General features: G+C 40.5%; 1 protein-coding gene across 1 annotated transcript in view; it reads left to right on the forward strand.

The window, feature by feature from the left end:
- Nucleotides 1-16,434, forward strand: part of ACOX3 (acyl-CoA oxidase 3, pristanoyl) — a 1,839,061-nt gene that overhangs the window by 1,287,048 nt on the left and 535,579 nt on the right. Inside the window, exon 13 of the mRNA XM_044062802.1 lies at nucleotides 11,536-11,649. Within this exon, the coding sequence (XP_043918737.1) occupies nucleotides 11,536-11,649 (114 nt within the window). The remainder of the gene's footprint in view (nucleotides 1-11,535; nucleotides 11,650-16,434) is intronic.

Consider the following 16,434-nt stretch of genomic DNA (forward strand, 5'->3'; position numbering starts at 1 on the left):
ATCTTTGCCTAACTTACATGGCATTCTTCAATCCAGCTCTGATGGATCTGCTGCAAATTCGCTGAACAAACAGCACTACAGTTCCCCAATCTAAGGATCCAAATCTCATCTGTCACATAAGGTATGTGACTCAGAGATTACCCCATCTTTGGAACAGACTGTCCATTCATGTGAAACAGTGCTCTTTCCTAAGCCTATTCAAATGCAATTTGGCCCAAGGGATGGGAAATCACAAATTTATCCCTGTCTTGTCACCTATGGCCCTTATGGACAAGGCAGTTTGTAGATGCCTTAAGGCACAGGCATATACCAAAGCCATTCTAACCTGTGAGCACTGATAATTGGGAAAATTGGAGCATGAATGGCTAAGCTTAAAAAGGCTGTAGGACCATTAGCCTATTGGCCTCCTATGATATGTACCCTGAAAGCAATTGTAATAAAAAAAGGAGAGACTGAAGATACTAAAACTTTTAAATACCTCATGCCAATAAAGAAAGTCTTATATTTTATATGATGTGACATCCAGGAACAAAGATGCACTGGTTGAAGACAGAGAAGGAATGGCTCAGTTATGATGTGTTATATGTATGTATGTGTATATGTATATATATATATATATATATATATATATATATATATATATATATATGTATACATACACACACACACACACACACACACACACACACACACACACACACACACACACACACATATAAGGGATGTGTGAGTTAAGATTTTCCAAAGAAGCTGTGTAGAAAAAATATGATGAAAGCAAAGAACTTGTGCTGAATAATAAAGCACTTCAATTTAGTAATGGAAGAAAATAAGATACTAGTTACCAAGGAGGTGTATCTTGTTAACTTGGATAATGAGATGAATAGTTGTGCCAATCAACCCTAATCTGCTGATAAAAGTTTGTTTTTCTGTGAAGGGCAATATGCCATTAGTACTACTAAGACCCCAGATTACAGAAAGCTAACAGAACCATCTGGTTGACCATAATGGACAGAGCACAACCTAATATAAATCATTAACCAGTAACCATATTCTTGTGTACCCTGCTATGTGCTTACAACAGATTACAGGCATAATTATTATTTCAGCCACTTATTTTACAACAAGGGAAATTATGTATGTATGCATTTATTCATTTGTATATTTTGAATGAAGACATCTGGTCATTTATGACTAATAATATCCCCGACTACTTTAGACTTTGGAGGACTCATGGAAGGATATTCCTGAGCACAACTGAACCAAAGGATGCTCTTCTCCTTGAGACCAAAACCAATTTGTGATGAGTAATAAAGGTGTGGGGAGAAGCCCAAGTAGCTACTGCACAGACATCATCCATTGAGCCTCTAGCATGGTAAACTGCTGAAGTGGCGACATATCTTGTAGAAAGTGCTTTAACATGCCTAGATAAGCAATTTTCCTTCTGTCATAGATAAAAGAAATACAATCCTTGAGCATCTGGCAAAGGTCACCTTGCTGACTGGTTTACCAAACCTAGAACTTGAAAAGGAGACAAGTAGTTGGACAGATTTCCTCATGTCATTTGTCCTGTGAAGGTAAAAGCATAATCGTATATGAACATCTAGCAAATGCAGACAGTATTCATCTCTGTTTGAAAAATTTGGAAGGAATACCGGCAGATTAATCATCTGATTGATATTAGACTCTGACACTACTCTAGGTAGGAAGGTGGGATTTGTTCATAAGGAGACTCTTATGAAAGATCAGGTAAGGTGGTTTACATGATAAAGCCTGAATTTCTGAAATCCTTCAAACAGAGGTTATTGCCACCAAAAATAATGGTTTCCATGACAAGTATTTCAGATCACAGTCTGCAGATGGTTCAAAGGGAGAATGTTCAACAGTTTTCAACACTAGGTTTAGTTCCCAAGGTAGAGTAGGATCTTTGAAAGGAGGTTTCAGCAAATGTGCCCCTTTTAAAAATGACTTACATAGTCTCTGAGAAGACAAGGAACGTTCTTCCAAAACACCATGGAAATTTGAAATTGCTGCAAGCTCTATTCTGATTGTCGAAGGGGACGCTCCTGCATTGAAAGGAGAGACTAAGAACTCTAACATATTATCAGTAGAAGCAGAAAAGGTATCAATATCCCTTTCATATGTCCAGATGGTAAATCTTTTCCATTTGCTAATATATAGTTTCCATGTGAAAAGTTTATTAGAAACTAGGATAATTTGGCATACTGTGGAAGAAAGGCTAAGACGTCTGGCCACTAGTAGAACTGGAGGAACCATGCTGTCAGCTTGAGGTTCAGAATGTCTGGATGAAGTAGCCCATCTGGATGGGACAGAAGGTCTGAAGCTGGGTCCAGAGTCCATGATCATTGAATTAGATGAGGCCAAATGAAGGGGGAATCATATCTGTCAAGGCCAAGATGGAGAAATGAGGATTACTTTACTCTTCAACCTGAGTGCTTTCTGTAAGAATTTTGGGATTAGTGGTATTGGGAGAAAAGCATACAGATGCCAGAGGGCCAAGTGTGGAAAAGTGCATCTCTTGGTGACTTCCCCAGAGGGGGAATCAGGCAAAGTGGTTGCTGCACTTGTTGTTCAGGGGAGAGGCAAACAGGTCACAGCAAGGCTGACCCCAATGATGAAAAATCTCTTCTGTCACTTTTGGATTGAGAAACCACTCGTAAGGCTGGAGACTACATCTGCTCAGCTTGTCTGCTATCACACTGGAGCTCCCCGGAATGTGTGTTGCTATTAGAAAGAAGTTGGAAGAGATCGCCCACTGCTGTTTCTCAACAAACAGGATAAGATTTGGTTCCTCCCTGTTTGTAGATGTGCCAAACTACTGACATATTGCCTGTTTGAATCGCAGTTGTTCCCAGAGGAAGAGCAGTTTGAAAGTCTTGCAACATTAAAAGCACCGCTGTTAGCTCCAGAACACTGATGTGCAAGTTGGCCTGTGTAGGGGACCAACTACCTTGGACAGTCGTGCCAAAAAGATGCCCCACCCCATTTGGGAGAAGTCCGTGGTCACTATGGCCTTGGGCTCTGGAAGGATGAAGGATGAAGGATGACCCAGGAGAATTTCTTTGGAGTAAATCCACTAAGCTAGATCCTTTCTGAAATTATTGGTGATCAGAATCTGGTCCGACATGGATTGATATAGTATAGCAAAGAAGAACAGGCCAGCACTCAGAGGAAATGGTGTTATGTAGGAAAAGCTATTTTATTTAAGCATATACAGATCAGTTTTGGCACAGTTATAAAGCCTTCCTCAGTGTAAAATCCAAAGAACAAATACATGCTTTAAATACTAAATAATCATCACATGATGGATAGAAGATGCATTTAATTTGTTGGCTAGAGATGTTCATTTAATCCTGGGGGGAATAACCATCCCACCGTAATTATCCATTTATTTTCTTTTTTATTTCATATGTCATGCCGACCTATTTTGTTAGCCCGGTCCCCACATATCTTATCAATAACAGTAAACCGAAAGGATGCAGTAGAATGACACAATGAATGTTTATATAATGCATTACTGGCTTTCTTGCGTCTGACATCACTATGGTGTTCAGATATCCTTAACCCAACCGGGCGTGATGTTTGTCCCACATAAAAAGCAGAACACATGCATTTGGCTAAATAGATGACCCAGTCACTTCCACAATTGGCCAAAAACCTGATTCAGAGGTTCATAGGTAGGTACTAGGCTATTGGCCCTAGGGCCTATATAAGCCTAGCCAAAGGTACCCTGGCTTTCGCCACCCAAGAAAATTATTTTCCTGTGCCACTGTCGAGCAGAGCCACAGAAGTGATCCCCGGGGTGAATTTCCTATCTCCCATCCAATCATCCAGATTTTTCTTGAAGAGTGCTAATGAGAAGCTTTGTTTGATATAGATAGGTAGTTTGTTCCAGAGTATGGGAAGTCTCTGGGACAGGAATCTATCCCTCCAGCATGTTCGGTTTATTGTGGTGACAATGTTTAGGTCCCTAGAGCGTGTAGCTCATAGGGATTGGGATTTCTTTAAGTGGAGCATATCTAAAAGCTCTAGGTTTGACATAGCTTTGTGTGTTAGGCAGAGATCACCTCTGAGTAGGCGATATGCAATGGAGTAAAGCTGCAGTTTTTTTAGACAGTCTGCATAGAGCATCTCTTTGAGGCCAGTAATCCTCTTTGTGAGGTATTTCTGTGGCCTTTCCAGTTGTTGTAGATGTCTTGTGAGGTACATACCAAAAGGAGCATTGTACTCTATAATGGGTCTAATGAGTGACAAGTAGATGGGAACAATGACCTCTTTTTTCCTGGATGAGAAACCTTTTGTGATGAGGTATGCCACGTAGAAGGCTTTCCTGACTACTTTGGCGATGTGATTATCAAAGGAGAGACTACTGTCCACCTCTGTCCCAAGGTCTCTTATCACACTTTTGGTGTTAAGTAGACTACCACCTATGTGGTAGTTCATGGGTACTGAGTTTTTACCAAAAGGGATGACAGTGCACTTTTTGGCATTGAGCTTGAGGCCATGGCTTTGCCAGCAGGCATCTGTCTCAGTGAGGCCCTTTTGTAGGATGTCCACATCTTTTGGAGTTTTGATTATGGCTCCTAGTTTGCAGTCATCTGCGAACTTCGTTAGCCAAAGACCTTCTGTGTTGGCCTGTACTTCAGAGAAGTAGATACCAAACAGGAGAGGACCCAGGACTGAACCCTGTGGTACTCCACTTGTCACTGGTCTGAAGTTGGATTTGGAGTCTGCTACTTTCACAGTGTGGGTTCTGTCAGTGAGCCAGTTGGCAACCCATCTTGTGACATAGGGATTTATACCTAGTTTAGTGAGTTTATCTATAATTCCAGAGTGGGGGATGGTGTCGAAAGCCTATCTAGATCTAGATAGGCTGTGTGAACCACCTTACCCTCATCTACGGCTTTGGTGACTGCTTCAAAGAAGTCTATCAGGTTTAAGAGACATGATCTGCCTTTTATCATAATCACATCCATTGTTTTTGCTGGTGAACTGTTTGGATTTAACCACCCTAACACAGTGTACACAATGTCCACATGGGAAACATCCCTGTAGCAAACCACCCGTAAGAGTGGTTTGAGATGATTCTCCTGAAGTTGATGCATGTTTATAATGGTTAAAATAAGAACCCAAGTACTTGCCCTGTGGTACAAAAAAAAAAAATTTGTCCTTAAGGAATGTTGATAATCTGTCATCTGCTAGTAATATGTTCCAATGTTTGTTAACGATATCTAATAGAGTATGGGTATTACGCCCATAGGTGGTAACTAATCTAAGTTCTGAAGATTTTATGGCATTTTTGTCCTTATATGATCATTTCTGCTCATGGGAGAAGCAAAATTACAAGCAAAGAGAATCGCACCAGAGTTATAACCATGAGATTTAAATCTATCAGCAAGGTCCAGCCAGTAGTTGTGATATTTCTCCAAGTTTGAACAAATGCATCTTATTCGTAAAAACTGTGATTTGGGAATGTTACGTGTAACATGTGGTGGGTGGAAGCTGGTAGCATGTAATAATGAGTTATACTGAGGATACTTGCGGAAAACCTGGGTATCCAAAGTGTGATCCAAATTGTGTATAATCAAAACATCAAGAAATGTAAGTAAACTGGATACCCCAATTGTTGCCATTAATGTAATCCATAAATTCACACAAGTATGCCACATCAGCTTTCCAAATCATCCAGCAATCATCGAGGTAGCATCTCCACATATCACTTTCCCCTAAGGTATAGGTTATGTGATACATCATATATCAATTGCTCTTCTACATAGGCCATGAACAAGTCAGCATATATTGGGGCAAAGGACACCCCCATTGCTATCCCCTGGACCTGCCAAAAACATTTACCCTGATAGTAGAAGGTATTTTTTGTAAGAACAAGTTCAGCTAATCCAATAAGGAAGGTGTTAAACCCAGGAGGATAAAGCTCTGCTACTTGAAGCCAGTGTTCTGAGGCCATCAAGCCTGCCTAATGGGGAATATTGGTATATAGACGCCACATCCAGGGTACATAACAACCAGCCTGATTCAAGTTGGATGTCCGATATCAATTTCAAAAATTCTGTTGTGTCCTGAATACGTGCTCTAACATATTTAAGGGGGGGGGGGCTGAAGGTGAATGGTTAGAAACTGTGATAGAGGTTCAGTGACAGACCCACACCCAGAAACTATAGGTCTGCCCGGGGGATCCTATATGTTTTTATTTATTTTGGGAAGCAAACAAAGAATTTGATGCTTAGAATCCAAAACCGTGAGATGATGCATAGTAGATTGGGAAATAATCCCTTCATCCTTAGCTAACAAAAGATACTGATCAATTTCTGATTTAAATCTAGAACCAGGATCCTATGGCATATACATATAATACCTTCCATTATTCAGTTGCCTGTTCACCTCAGCATCATACTTGCTCCAATCCATTACAACTGTTGCACCCCCCTTTGTGAGCAGGTATGATGACCAAGTCACGATTGTGTTGTAATTCATGAATGAGCTGCTGTTCCATTTTGGTCATATTATGTGGTTTATTGTTATATACCCGTGAATGAAAGTGTAGATCTTTGAGAACTTCATTTTGAAATAGTTGGACTGATTGATACATGGGTGGCATAAATGTGGACTTTCAAAATCTAAAAACATCAGAATCAACAATATTAGGAGCCGCATCAAAATAGAGATGTAAATTCAATAAGCGACAAAAATCTATAATATCTTGTGCTAAAGAATCTTCCGAGACACAAGAGACCTTTATTTAAAAGCTGTATTTCAGCTTGTGTCAATGTTTGTGAAGATATGTTAAGAACATTGTTACAATTATTCACCTGTTACTCATTACTTTCAATAGGGTCTCTACATTTTTGATGCCCATGATGTTTCCTCCCTCCCCTCCTCCCCCTACCCCTACCCCTAAAGGGGTATCCGAGTTTCTGCATTCTTTGGATTTTACATTGAGGAAGGCTTAATAACTGGTCCAAAACTGGTCTGTATATGCTTGAATAAAATAGCTTTTGCTACATAACACCATTTCCTCTGAGTGCTGTTCTGTTGTTCTTTGCTACAAGTGGATTAGTTTGGGGCCGCGCACCTGCCATACTTGCAGGAGTTTTGTTTTTGTTGCTTGATATAGTATAGACAATTGAGACACTAACAGCCATTGTAGAATTCTCATGTGATATCTGGCTAGGGGAACTTGAGTAGTTGCCACTGCCATAGAACCTAGGGCCTGTAAAACTAGGCGAGTGGGAATTTTCTTCCTGTGTATAATTTTTTTTTCACTTGGGTTATGATTTTTTTTTAAGTCTCACTGGGAGAAGGGATGTTATGTTTGTTGTTGTATTCAGCTATGCCCCTATAAAACTCCAAACTGTGGGTTGAAGACAGTTGAGATTTTTCTTGATTGATAGTTATTCCTACATATGCACAGGTCTAGAGAACATAGTCAATGCCTGGTCGGAGTGGCAATGAGCTAGTCGTCGAAGTACGGAAACACCCGGAATCTTTATAGTCTCAGGTGAGCTGCTACTACTGCATACATTTCGTGAACACCCTGGGGGCTGTGGTGAGATCAACAGGTAGCACCCTGAATTGGTAATGACTGGCACCCAGCCAGAAGCGGAGAAACTTTCTGGAGTGCTTGTCCATTTTTATATGGTAATATGCATCCTGAAGATCTGTCCAGCACATCCAGTCATCCTTGCCTAAAAACAGAAAAATGGACTGTACTGTGACCATCAGGAATTTAATTTGTCAAACTGATTTGTTCAACACACTGAGATCCAAAATTGGTCTCCAGTCCCCTGTCTATTTTGGCACTAAAAAGAATCTTAAGTAAATTCTGGATCCTCTCTGATGTGGTGGGACTTCTTGGATGACTCTTTCGCCTAGCAGTTTTTGAATATCTAGAACTGCTGGTTCCCTCTGACTGGGTAGAACATCGGGGACATTTTTGCATAAGGGGGAAAATGGGAAAAGAGTGTGGTATAACCTCTGGATATGATCCATTGCACCCAAGAATCTGTTGTTATATTTAGCCAGGCATTTTGGTGTAAGGATAAGCGTCTCCTTTCAGGAATGCTGAATGGGCTTACTCGGGAAGGAGTCTCTGAAGCCCTGGTTTTCTGGACAACCTCTGCCATGTGGGCAGCATCTTCCATTGTAATTCCCCCTCTGCCCCTGGGGGAGCTGCCTCTACGTGTGTGCTGGAAAAGACCTTGGGATTTTTTTGAACCACATCTTTCCACCGTTCATCTTTGGGAGGGTGGAAAAATGTACACCCACAGCAGAAAGGGTCTCACCATCCTTCTCACACCTGGATAAAGTCTGTTTTTATTTTGGGCTAAACAAAGACAATCCGTCAAAAGGTGCATTGACAAATGAAGACTTAAATGGTTCCTCAAAGTTACATAGGTGCATCCAGGTGTGTCTCCTAATGGCTACACCTGAACCCTCCACTCTGGAGGTACCTTCGGCTGCATGTGAAATGAGCCTCATGGATGAGTTTGACACAGACTCTAGGGTGACCAACTGGGAAGCAACCTTTTCTTGGACTCCCACAGTAACAGCTCCCACCAGGGTATCTGACAACTCCTTGATCGGATCCATTTGAAGTCTGTTGAAATGTGCCAGGAAATTCAAAGACCTTAAGGCAAAGGTCGATGAAGCGTAAACTCGCTTCCCAAATCTATCCATCGCCTGAGACTCTCTGTTGGGTGGATGGATAGATGAACTCTCCTCAGTGAGTTCCTTTTTCATGGCGGCCGCAACGACCATGGTATCTACCGCTAAGCCTTTAGCCCAGAATTGCTTATCCTTAGGCACAGATAAAATTCTGTACAGTCTCTTGGAGATGGGTTCTGTAGTGTCTGGAGCCTTCCGCGCCCACTAAGAAATCAACTGGATGAGTTCGTCCATGGGCAGAGTCACCCAAGAGGTAGACAGGTGAGTACCGAAAGCCTGCAGGTAAACTGATTCCTCTGCGGAAATGTTTTAGGACTTCCAATCACCTCTCTGTTTCAAAATTTCTAGGATGTCTCCAAAGGAGACATCTTCAGGGGGTGACTTTGGAGACCCTTCCTCTTCATCGAAATCTGTGTCTTCTGTGATCAGTTCCTGTGGGGAATCTACATGCTTCCTCTTACACTTCTTCTTCCGAGGAACCTCCTCAGGGGGACAACCTGGGGAGGTATCAGAAGATGACAGAATCTGTATTTGAGATTCCTGTGGTTTTGGTACTCCCTGCCCCAGTGGAGAGAGAGGTTGAATAACTGGGCATGAGTAAGGTATCTGCTCCAAAAAGGAAAGAGCTGACTGAGTCACTATAAGAAACAAAGCCCTCTCCACTGCCTCAAATTTTGGCCCCCCTGAGGAGGTAAGGGAGCCCGGAATGGAGATAGACTGCCTCAGAACCAAGGTCACTCTCTGCTCCAAAGAAACAGCTCCTGTGACAGAAACCAGAGCTGAACTGAACTGTGCCAATGCTCCAAGGTGTAGGGACAGCTCCGAAAAAAGTGGAGTCGACTCCTGCTCCTCGGAGCCAGCAGGACAGATACTGCCCGGGAGATCTCCGGCTCAGATATAACCAAAAATCTCAGGGCAATAACCAGTTCTGAAGAGAGAGATCTCTGGAACCGATACAACTGGCACAGGACAACTCGGAGCTATAAACTCTGAAGACTCAGAGAAGGTCAGAGGAGGAGTAGTTAGAAGGGTGAATGAAGACTCAGCTCCTGAGTCCGTAGAGGCTGGAGCACACGGGAGTCCTGTGAAACCTCATGCCCACAAAATGTTATTCACCAGTCTCTCCATGTCGAGTTCTGTAAGTCTTTTGGTAGAACAGACTGATGACAGAGAGGGTGATTTGGGTTTCGAAGAAAAACTTTGGGTAACTCACTCACAAAGGGGTCAATATGTGGGGAGTACCAAGTCCTGGACAGAGTTTCTTTTTGCATATATCTATAGTCTGCACCAAAGTAGTCAACATCAATGTAGAACCAGAAGGCAAATCTTGTACAGAAGCCATCGGCATCAAGGATTTTGATGTAAGAATGTTAGTTAAAGCCAATGATTTTCCCTGTATCAAAAATTTAGAATCAGAGTCCTTCAGCTCCCAAGAACTTTTAGAAGCTGAGGATCTATGCTTCTTAGCTGTTGGTGCTCCAAAGAGGATGATGAAGGGGAAAATAATATTTGTTTTGCTTTTGTCTATAGCAGATATGGCCTCTCCAAAGGCAGACAGAATGGAATCAAGCCTTTCAAAATAAGCTTGTTCCTCCTTTCAACAAGAGCTTTATGGCTAAAACCATGGCAAATACTGCAGTCTTCCTGTACATGCACAGGACTCAATCAATATACACATAAAATATGTAGGTCTGATAGAGGTATCTTATGGCCGCACTTCTGGTATTTTATGAAGCCAGAAGACACCATCGTTTTTTCTCAGCCATGCACGCACGCACACACACACACACACACACACACACACACACACACACACACACACACCACTTACACGAAAGAGAGACAGACAAAACTCTCAACCAGAAAAGACAGAAGGAAGGCAGGCTTTTTTTTTGTTTTTGTTTTTTTTTAATGTAGAGAAAGAGAAGAAAAGAAAGAAAGAAACTATCAACGATGATAGTTAAGGAGAACATAGAAGTGTACGGAAGATAACATAGAATACACCTGAGTTTATGGAAAGGAGACAGCAATGCTAAATAAAGGGTAGAGAAACAGCGAAAGGGAATAAACACCGAAAGAGAGAAGAAGTTTGAAAAATAGAAGAAAAAAAAACTAATCAAAAAGTAAAACTATGCTCGAGAGCTCTGATGAACATGTCTGTCCAGAAAAGTAGCAAACTCGATCTGAGGTAACTGGGAGACGAGCATTATGAGTATAGGTGAAGGTCGAGAGTTCTTGGTCAGCACAAGCTGTAGTAATGGTTGAGTCAATTCCGATGTCGGAATCAAACCCCATATGTCAAGGATAAATGAAAATGGACAACGTAGATGGAATGTTATGGTGAGTACATAACTTCCTTTTTTATTTTGAAGTGATTGCTAGATCTAAGCCAACTCCATTGGTATAGAAGGGTAAATTCCTGACTATTAGCTAGGCCACCCAAGCTTAAGTAACATCTTGAGTGCCTGCTGGGGCGGGCTGAGGTGGGGAAAGGAATGATGAGGCTGAGCTTGCTTGCCTTTCCTGTGTGTGTGTGTGTGTGTGTGTGTGTGTGTGTGTGTGTGTGTGTGTGTGTGTGTATGTGTGGGGGTGTATGATTGAGGATGATGTACTGTCAGGGCTAATCTGATTATTGTAGCTTTGGTGGAGATCTCCTGGTGCACTTGTACTGAAGAGATTGTAATGGATTCTGACTTCATTATTTAATCAGTTTACTGAGTGTTTTTTTTTTTTTTACATAATTTAAAGAGAATGCACTGGAACAGTGTTGTAGTTTACATTCTAAAAGTACAACACTTGCCAGGAAAGGTAAATTGTGTCATTTGTTAATTACAGGAAAAACACCTGTTCAGTCTCCATTAGGTTCTGTTGACTTTCTGAAGGACTTCACTTCAATCCTTGCAGGAAAATTCATGGCTTCCACGGTTACTGAATGCATAGATTCTGCAGGTATTTCTTATTCTTATTTTACACCAAGAACTTTACCAGAAGCATTGCATACAGTTTGTGTTTTTTGTGCTGTTGCATTGTTACAGTTGTATTTCATCACTACCTCATTGCCGCATTAAAAAACTTGTAAAGATACAGGTGAAGCTGATGGAAGAAAACTGCTCAGGTCATGCCAGTTGTTCCAGTGAAACCCTTTGTTTTTGAACTCAGCTGCATCCCATCTTATCTTCTTTTAGTCTGATGATTTGAGTCCTCATTGTGTCTGCTGGTAGGTTGTTACTAAGGTTGCCACCTCTCCCGGGTTGCCCGAGAGTCTCCCGGATTTTTATAGCATCTCCTGTCTCGCGAAAGTAATTAAAAAAACGTTGAAATGTCCAGGAATACACTCTCGTTTAACTGGAACTCAAGCAAACAGCATTCACTCATACACGATCGTGCTCACTCTCTCCCAATCTCTCACACACACACATACACATTCACTTTCTCATTCTTCACTTCCTCATTCTTACCTGCATTCATTCACACATCGCACTCAGTCTCACACACACACACACACACACATACACACAGTGTAGCGGTGTTAATGAGATAAAATTACAACAAAAAGCCAGAAGCGAAATGTCCTGTTACACACACAAACACAAGCATGGTTTTAAAATAACTTTTCAATAAGCAATACACATAGAGACACCTTAACAGCAGAGTCAGGCAAGGTGAAATAATAATAATAATAATACCGTGAGGGCTGCGGAATATTTTTAACAACACTAAAAAAGTTTGCAATTTCATTGGCGCAGCTCGCATGTAAATAAATAAAGAAAGAAAGAAATTAAATGCAGGTCTCCAATAAAATACAAGTTAACATCCTACTCACACTGCTTGAAATGCACCCACTTACTAATCTTATCACCAATTCTCCCAGTTTGTATCAGGACCGTTTCATGGTGTACCAGACTGTGACTCCTTCCCACCATCCACTTATGATGCATTACATGATACACACAATCACTTTGTATGTCGGTTGCTGAGTACACAAACACAAGAAAGCACATTTAACTGAGACCCTGTCCACACTGATATACCTCAGAGCCAGAGTAGGAAACCACCACAGTACTTTCGGTGATCACTTACCATACTGTGCCAAAAACACAACAGTTTAAGTAACCATAAACAATTTGTGTTACATTTCTTCAGGAATATCGCATTCAGGTAGTGAATGTGGGGAACCAAATCCCACTATGTGGGAGGGGGGGGGTTCAGGGCTTGCCTTCCCCTCTTTCAGACAAGCCTATTATTTTTCTGTTCAGATGTCACTTGCTTTATCAAAACCTTTTGTGACACAACACAGAACCGCCGTTTTTACATAGAAACACACGTGATGACCAAATTTAGAATCAGTACTGTCTTATTTTATTTTTCTGATCCATTTGATATCCACCTTGCAAGGTGCAGGTCCAAACAAAAGTTGCAATGCCATCCCCATATTAATAAAAACAAAATAAAAATTTCACTCACTGAATCAGTCCAGATGCTCCAGCAATAAGTTAACACTCTCCTTATGTTTCCCTAAATTTGTCCACTAACCAACTTGCACTCTTTGACACACGAGAACTACACTGGCTTTTAGTCACATGACTTTGTATGTTTAACTTTTGATTGGCCCCCTTACGCCGGGCCTGAAAAAGCTGCCTGGATACAAGACAGTGTCGTGGATTGGTTATTTGCAAAGAACAAAGGTAGTCACTAGCGGTTTGCTAGTTTGTTTACAGCAGGATGTTTTTTACTTGAAGCTACCTTAGAAAGGTAACCTGGCTGAAAATATCAGGTAGCCTCTGTCAGTAATGATTTGATAGATATTATCATTTTGCATCACAGAAAGTGTTGCCACCCCTCCATTTTTTTCCCGGACTATCTGTAAATCAAATCGATTCTCCGGTAGTCTGGAAAACACTGTACAAACTCCAGTATTCTGTTTCAAAAAAGGAAACAAACTATCAGAGTTTTTTAAATTAGCTGATGTACTATACTTTTTTTACAGAAAAGCATAGTAAATCGGTCCAAAGCAGGCATCAGGAACAGAAAAGAGGGCGTTCCCCATCAAGTGATGTCATGGTGACATCATAAAATAGGTGGGCCATGGGGGGAGCAGAGTGCGGGAATGGGTGATGTTATAGGTGATGCGAGGAGTGTGACCTTACTCCAGTTTTAGCCACAACAAACGGTGGCAACCCTAGTTGTTGCAGGAAGTGACAGTAAGACTCTAGCTTTAATTTGTCACATGGTTTGCGTTATCATTGCAAAAGTTAAGGGGATTCACTGTTTAAGCAGAACAGAATGTCATATGTCTTGAGTTTGCTTAGTTTCACTGCACATAACATCACAATGGCATAAGGTGTATGGCAGGAGATGACATAATAGTCTTATAAAACTAAGTTGCATGAAACAATATTACATAAGTAGGTGTATTTGAGGAATACCATCAAGTAAAATAAACCAGAATTTTGAGGTTCAGAATAAATTAGTACAGAGCGATTGTAGAACTGTCCCATGTGTAGTTTAAGGATTCTGGTGCCATTATTCACTGGAGACTGTCTGTAATTTAATTATAGAATGCAAGTTATTAACAGTAATGAAACCTTGGTTATAGACAAATTACAATCATTAAACAACGTATCCAAATTTGAATCACTTATTTTAGGACATGGGTGAAGTTATGTATGTTACATATGCATGCATTTATTCATTTATATACTTTTAAAGAAGACAACATCTGGTCATTAATGACTAATAATAAATACTTTTTTTTTAAAACGTTGCTAAATTTAAGCCAGTTGCATTGGCATAGAAGGTTGAATTCTTTCATCCTTTTGCCAGATGTCATGATACCTCTCTTATTGACATTGAAGATGAGGTCATCACTGCTGTACTATGTATGTTTTTGTGTGTGCTCGCACATAAGCATGTTTTAAATCATCTTGGAAACCTTCTTCCTCTTTTTTTCTTATAATTATATTACCCAGTTGAGTTTGTAGTCATCAGTATGTTTGGCTATCTGTAGCTCATTTCTCCATTCATGTTTGAGATGAAGTATCCAGTATAGAACCTTGTATCTCACTACGGATGATCTCATTTGAGATAAATCGGTAACTTTCTTGCATCTACTTATTGTATCTTGTTACTTAACGTGTGTTTTACTAACTGAATAAAGTATGAGTTGGCATGTAGTGATTTTACTTATTCCCTTAGGTTGGATAGTGCCTGTTACCTTAGTGAGATCATAATATGACGTGTGCACTATTATCCCTTCATCACATGTTACACTTACCTCTTCAAATAGTATTGCAAAGTTCAAAAGGCAGAATTTCCCTGAACTTATCCATGCTATTTTATATTAAACAGAAGTTCAGTCCCCATGTCATTATGGATAAGCTCAGTTATGATTCTTTGCATGATTTTACATAGAATACTGGTTGGCTAATGGGTCTGATTTGGTTGTGGTTTGGTGAAACCCCAGTTTGTAAATTGGTACCACTGTAGCCTGTAGCTTTAAATTTGGGACATGTGCATATAGCATTTTATTTAACATGATTGATTGGGATATAGTCAGGTTTTCCTTGAGTCAGTATAGGACTCAGCTTTATTGTCTGATCTCATGGAAGTTGAGTTTTAATTTTACTTTTGGCAGAAGTTATCACATTTGCAGTTACATAATAGATCTCCCAATGTCTCTGTAGCATTTGGACGTATTCCTTTACTTATTTTCACATTTTCTGCAAACAGATTTGCTGAGTTCTGTTGTGGGTGAATACTTGATTGTTTTATTAATAACATGTTACTTAACAATTTTTTATCCACTTTTTTGTTTTAATTAAGGAATGCCATTTTATTGGTTTCAGCCTTTGAGAGCAAGAAGAATTCACAGTTAGAACTGGAAGGTTTTATAAGAAAAGTAAATTGTTTCTGTAATTCATTTAATCAGTACTTGTTTCATAATTAGGGTCATTTTTCCTACTGTTTATGCTATGATTTTGTGGTTCCACCAAATGATTTGTTGTTGAATCCACCTGTATATGTCTATCTTATCAAAATGTGTTTACAAGGCAGAAACAGTATCACAGAACTTGTTGACAATATCATATGATGATTTATTTGGGTCATTGAATAGGTTCATAGTTTCATAGGTTGGTACTAGGCTATCGGCCCTAGGGCCTATACAAGCCTAGCCATAACAATTCCCTGGCTATTTCTTCCCACACTATTTACTTCCCTGGTCCCCTGTCTGTGATCCCCAGGGTGAATTTCCTTTCTCCCATCCAATCTTCAAGGTTCCTTTTGAAGAGGGCCAAAGATGCACTCTGCTTGACATGTATGGGCAGTCTATTCCAGAGTCTGGGGAGTCTCTGGGTCAGGAACCTATCCCACCAGCATATTTTGTTTATTGTGATGACAAGGTTTAGATCCCTGGAGCATGTGGCTCTGAGGGATTGGGATTTCTTTAAGTGTAGCATGTCCAACAGCTCTGGGTTTGCCATGGCCTTGTATGTTAAGCAGAGATCGCCTCTGAGTAGACGATATGTGACAGAGTATAGCTGGAGTTTTTTAAGGTGGTCAGCAAAGGGCATCTGCTTTAGGTCTGTGATTCTTTTAGTGAGGTATTTCCGTGGCCTTTCCAGTTGTTGCAGATGTCTTGATAGGTACATATCAAATGGGGCGTTGTATTCTATAATGGGTCTAATGAGGGATGAGTACAGTGGGACAATGACCTCCTTTTTTCTGGATGAAAAG

Source organism: Protopterus annectens, chromosome 2.part1 (genome assembly GCF_019279795.1).
Source record: "Protopterus annectens isolate FY-2018-M chromosome 2.part1, PAN1.0, whole genome shotgun sequence".
NCBI classification, from domain to species: Eukaryota; Metazoa; Chordata; order Ceratodontiformes; family Protopteridae; genus Protopterus; species Protopterus annectens.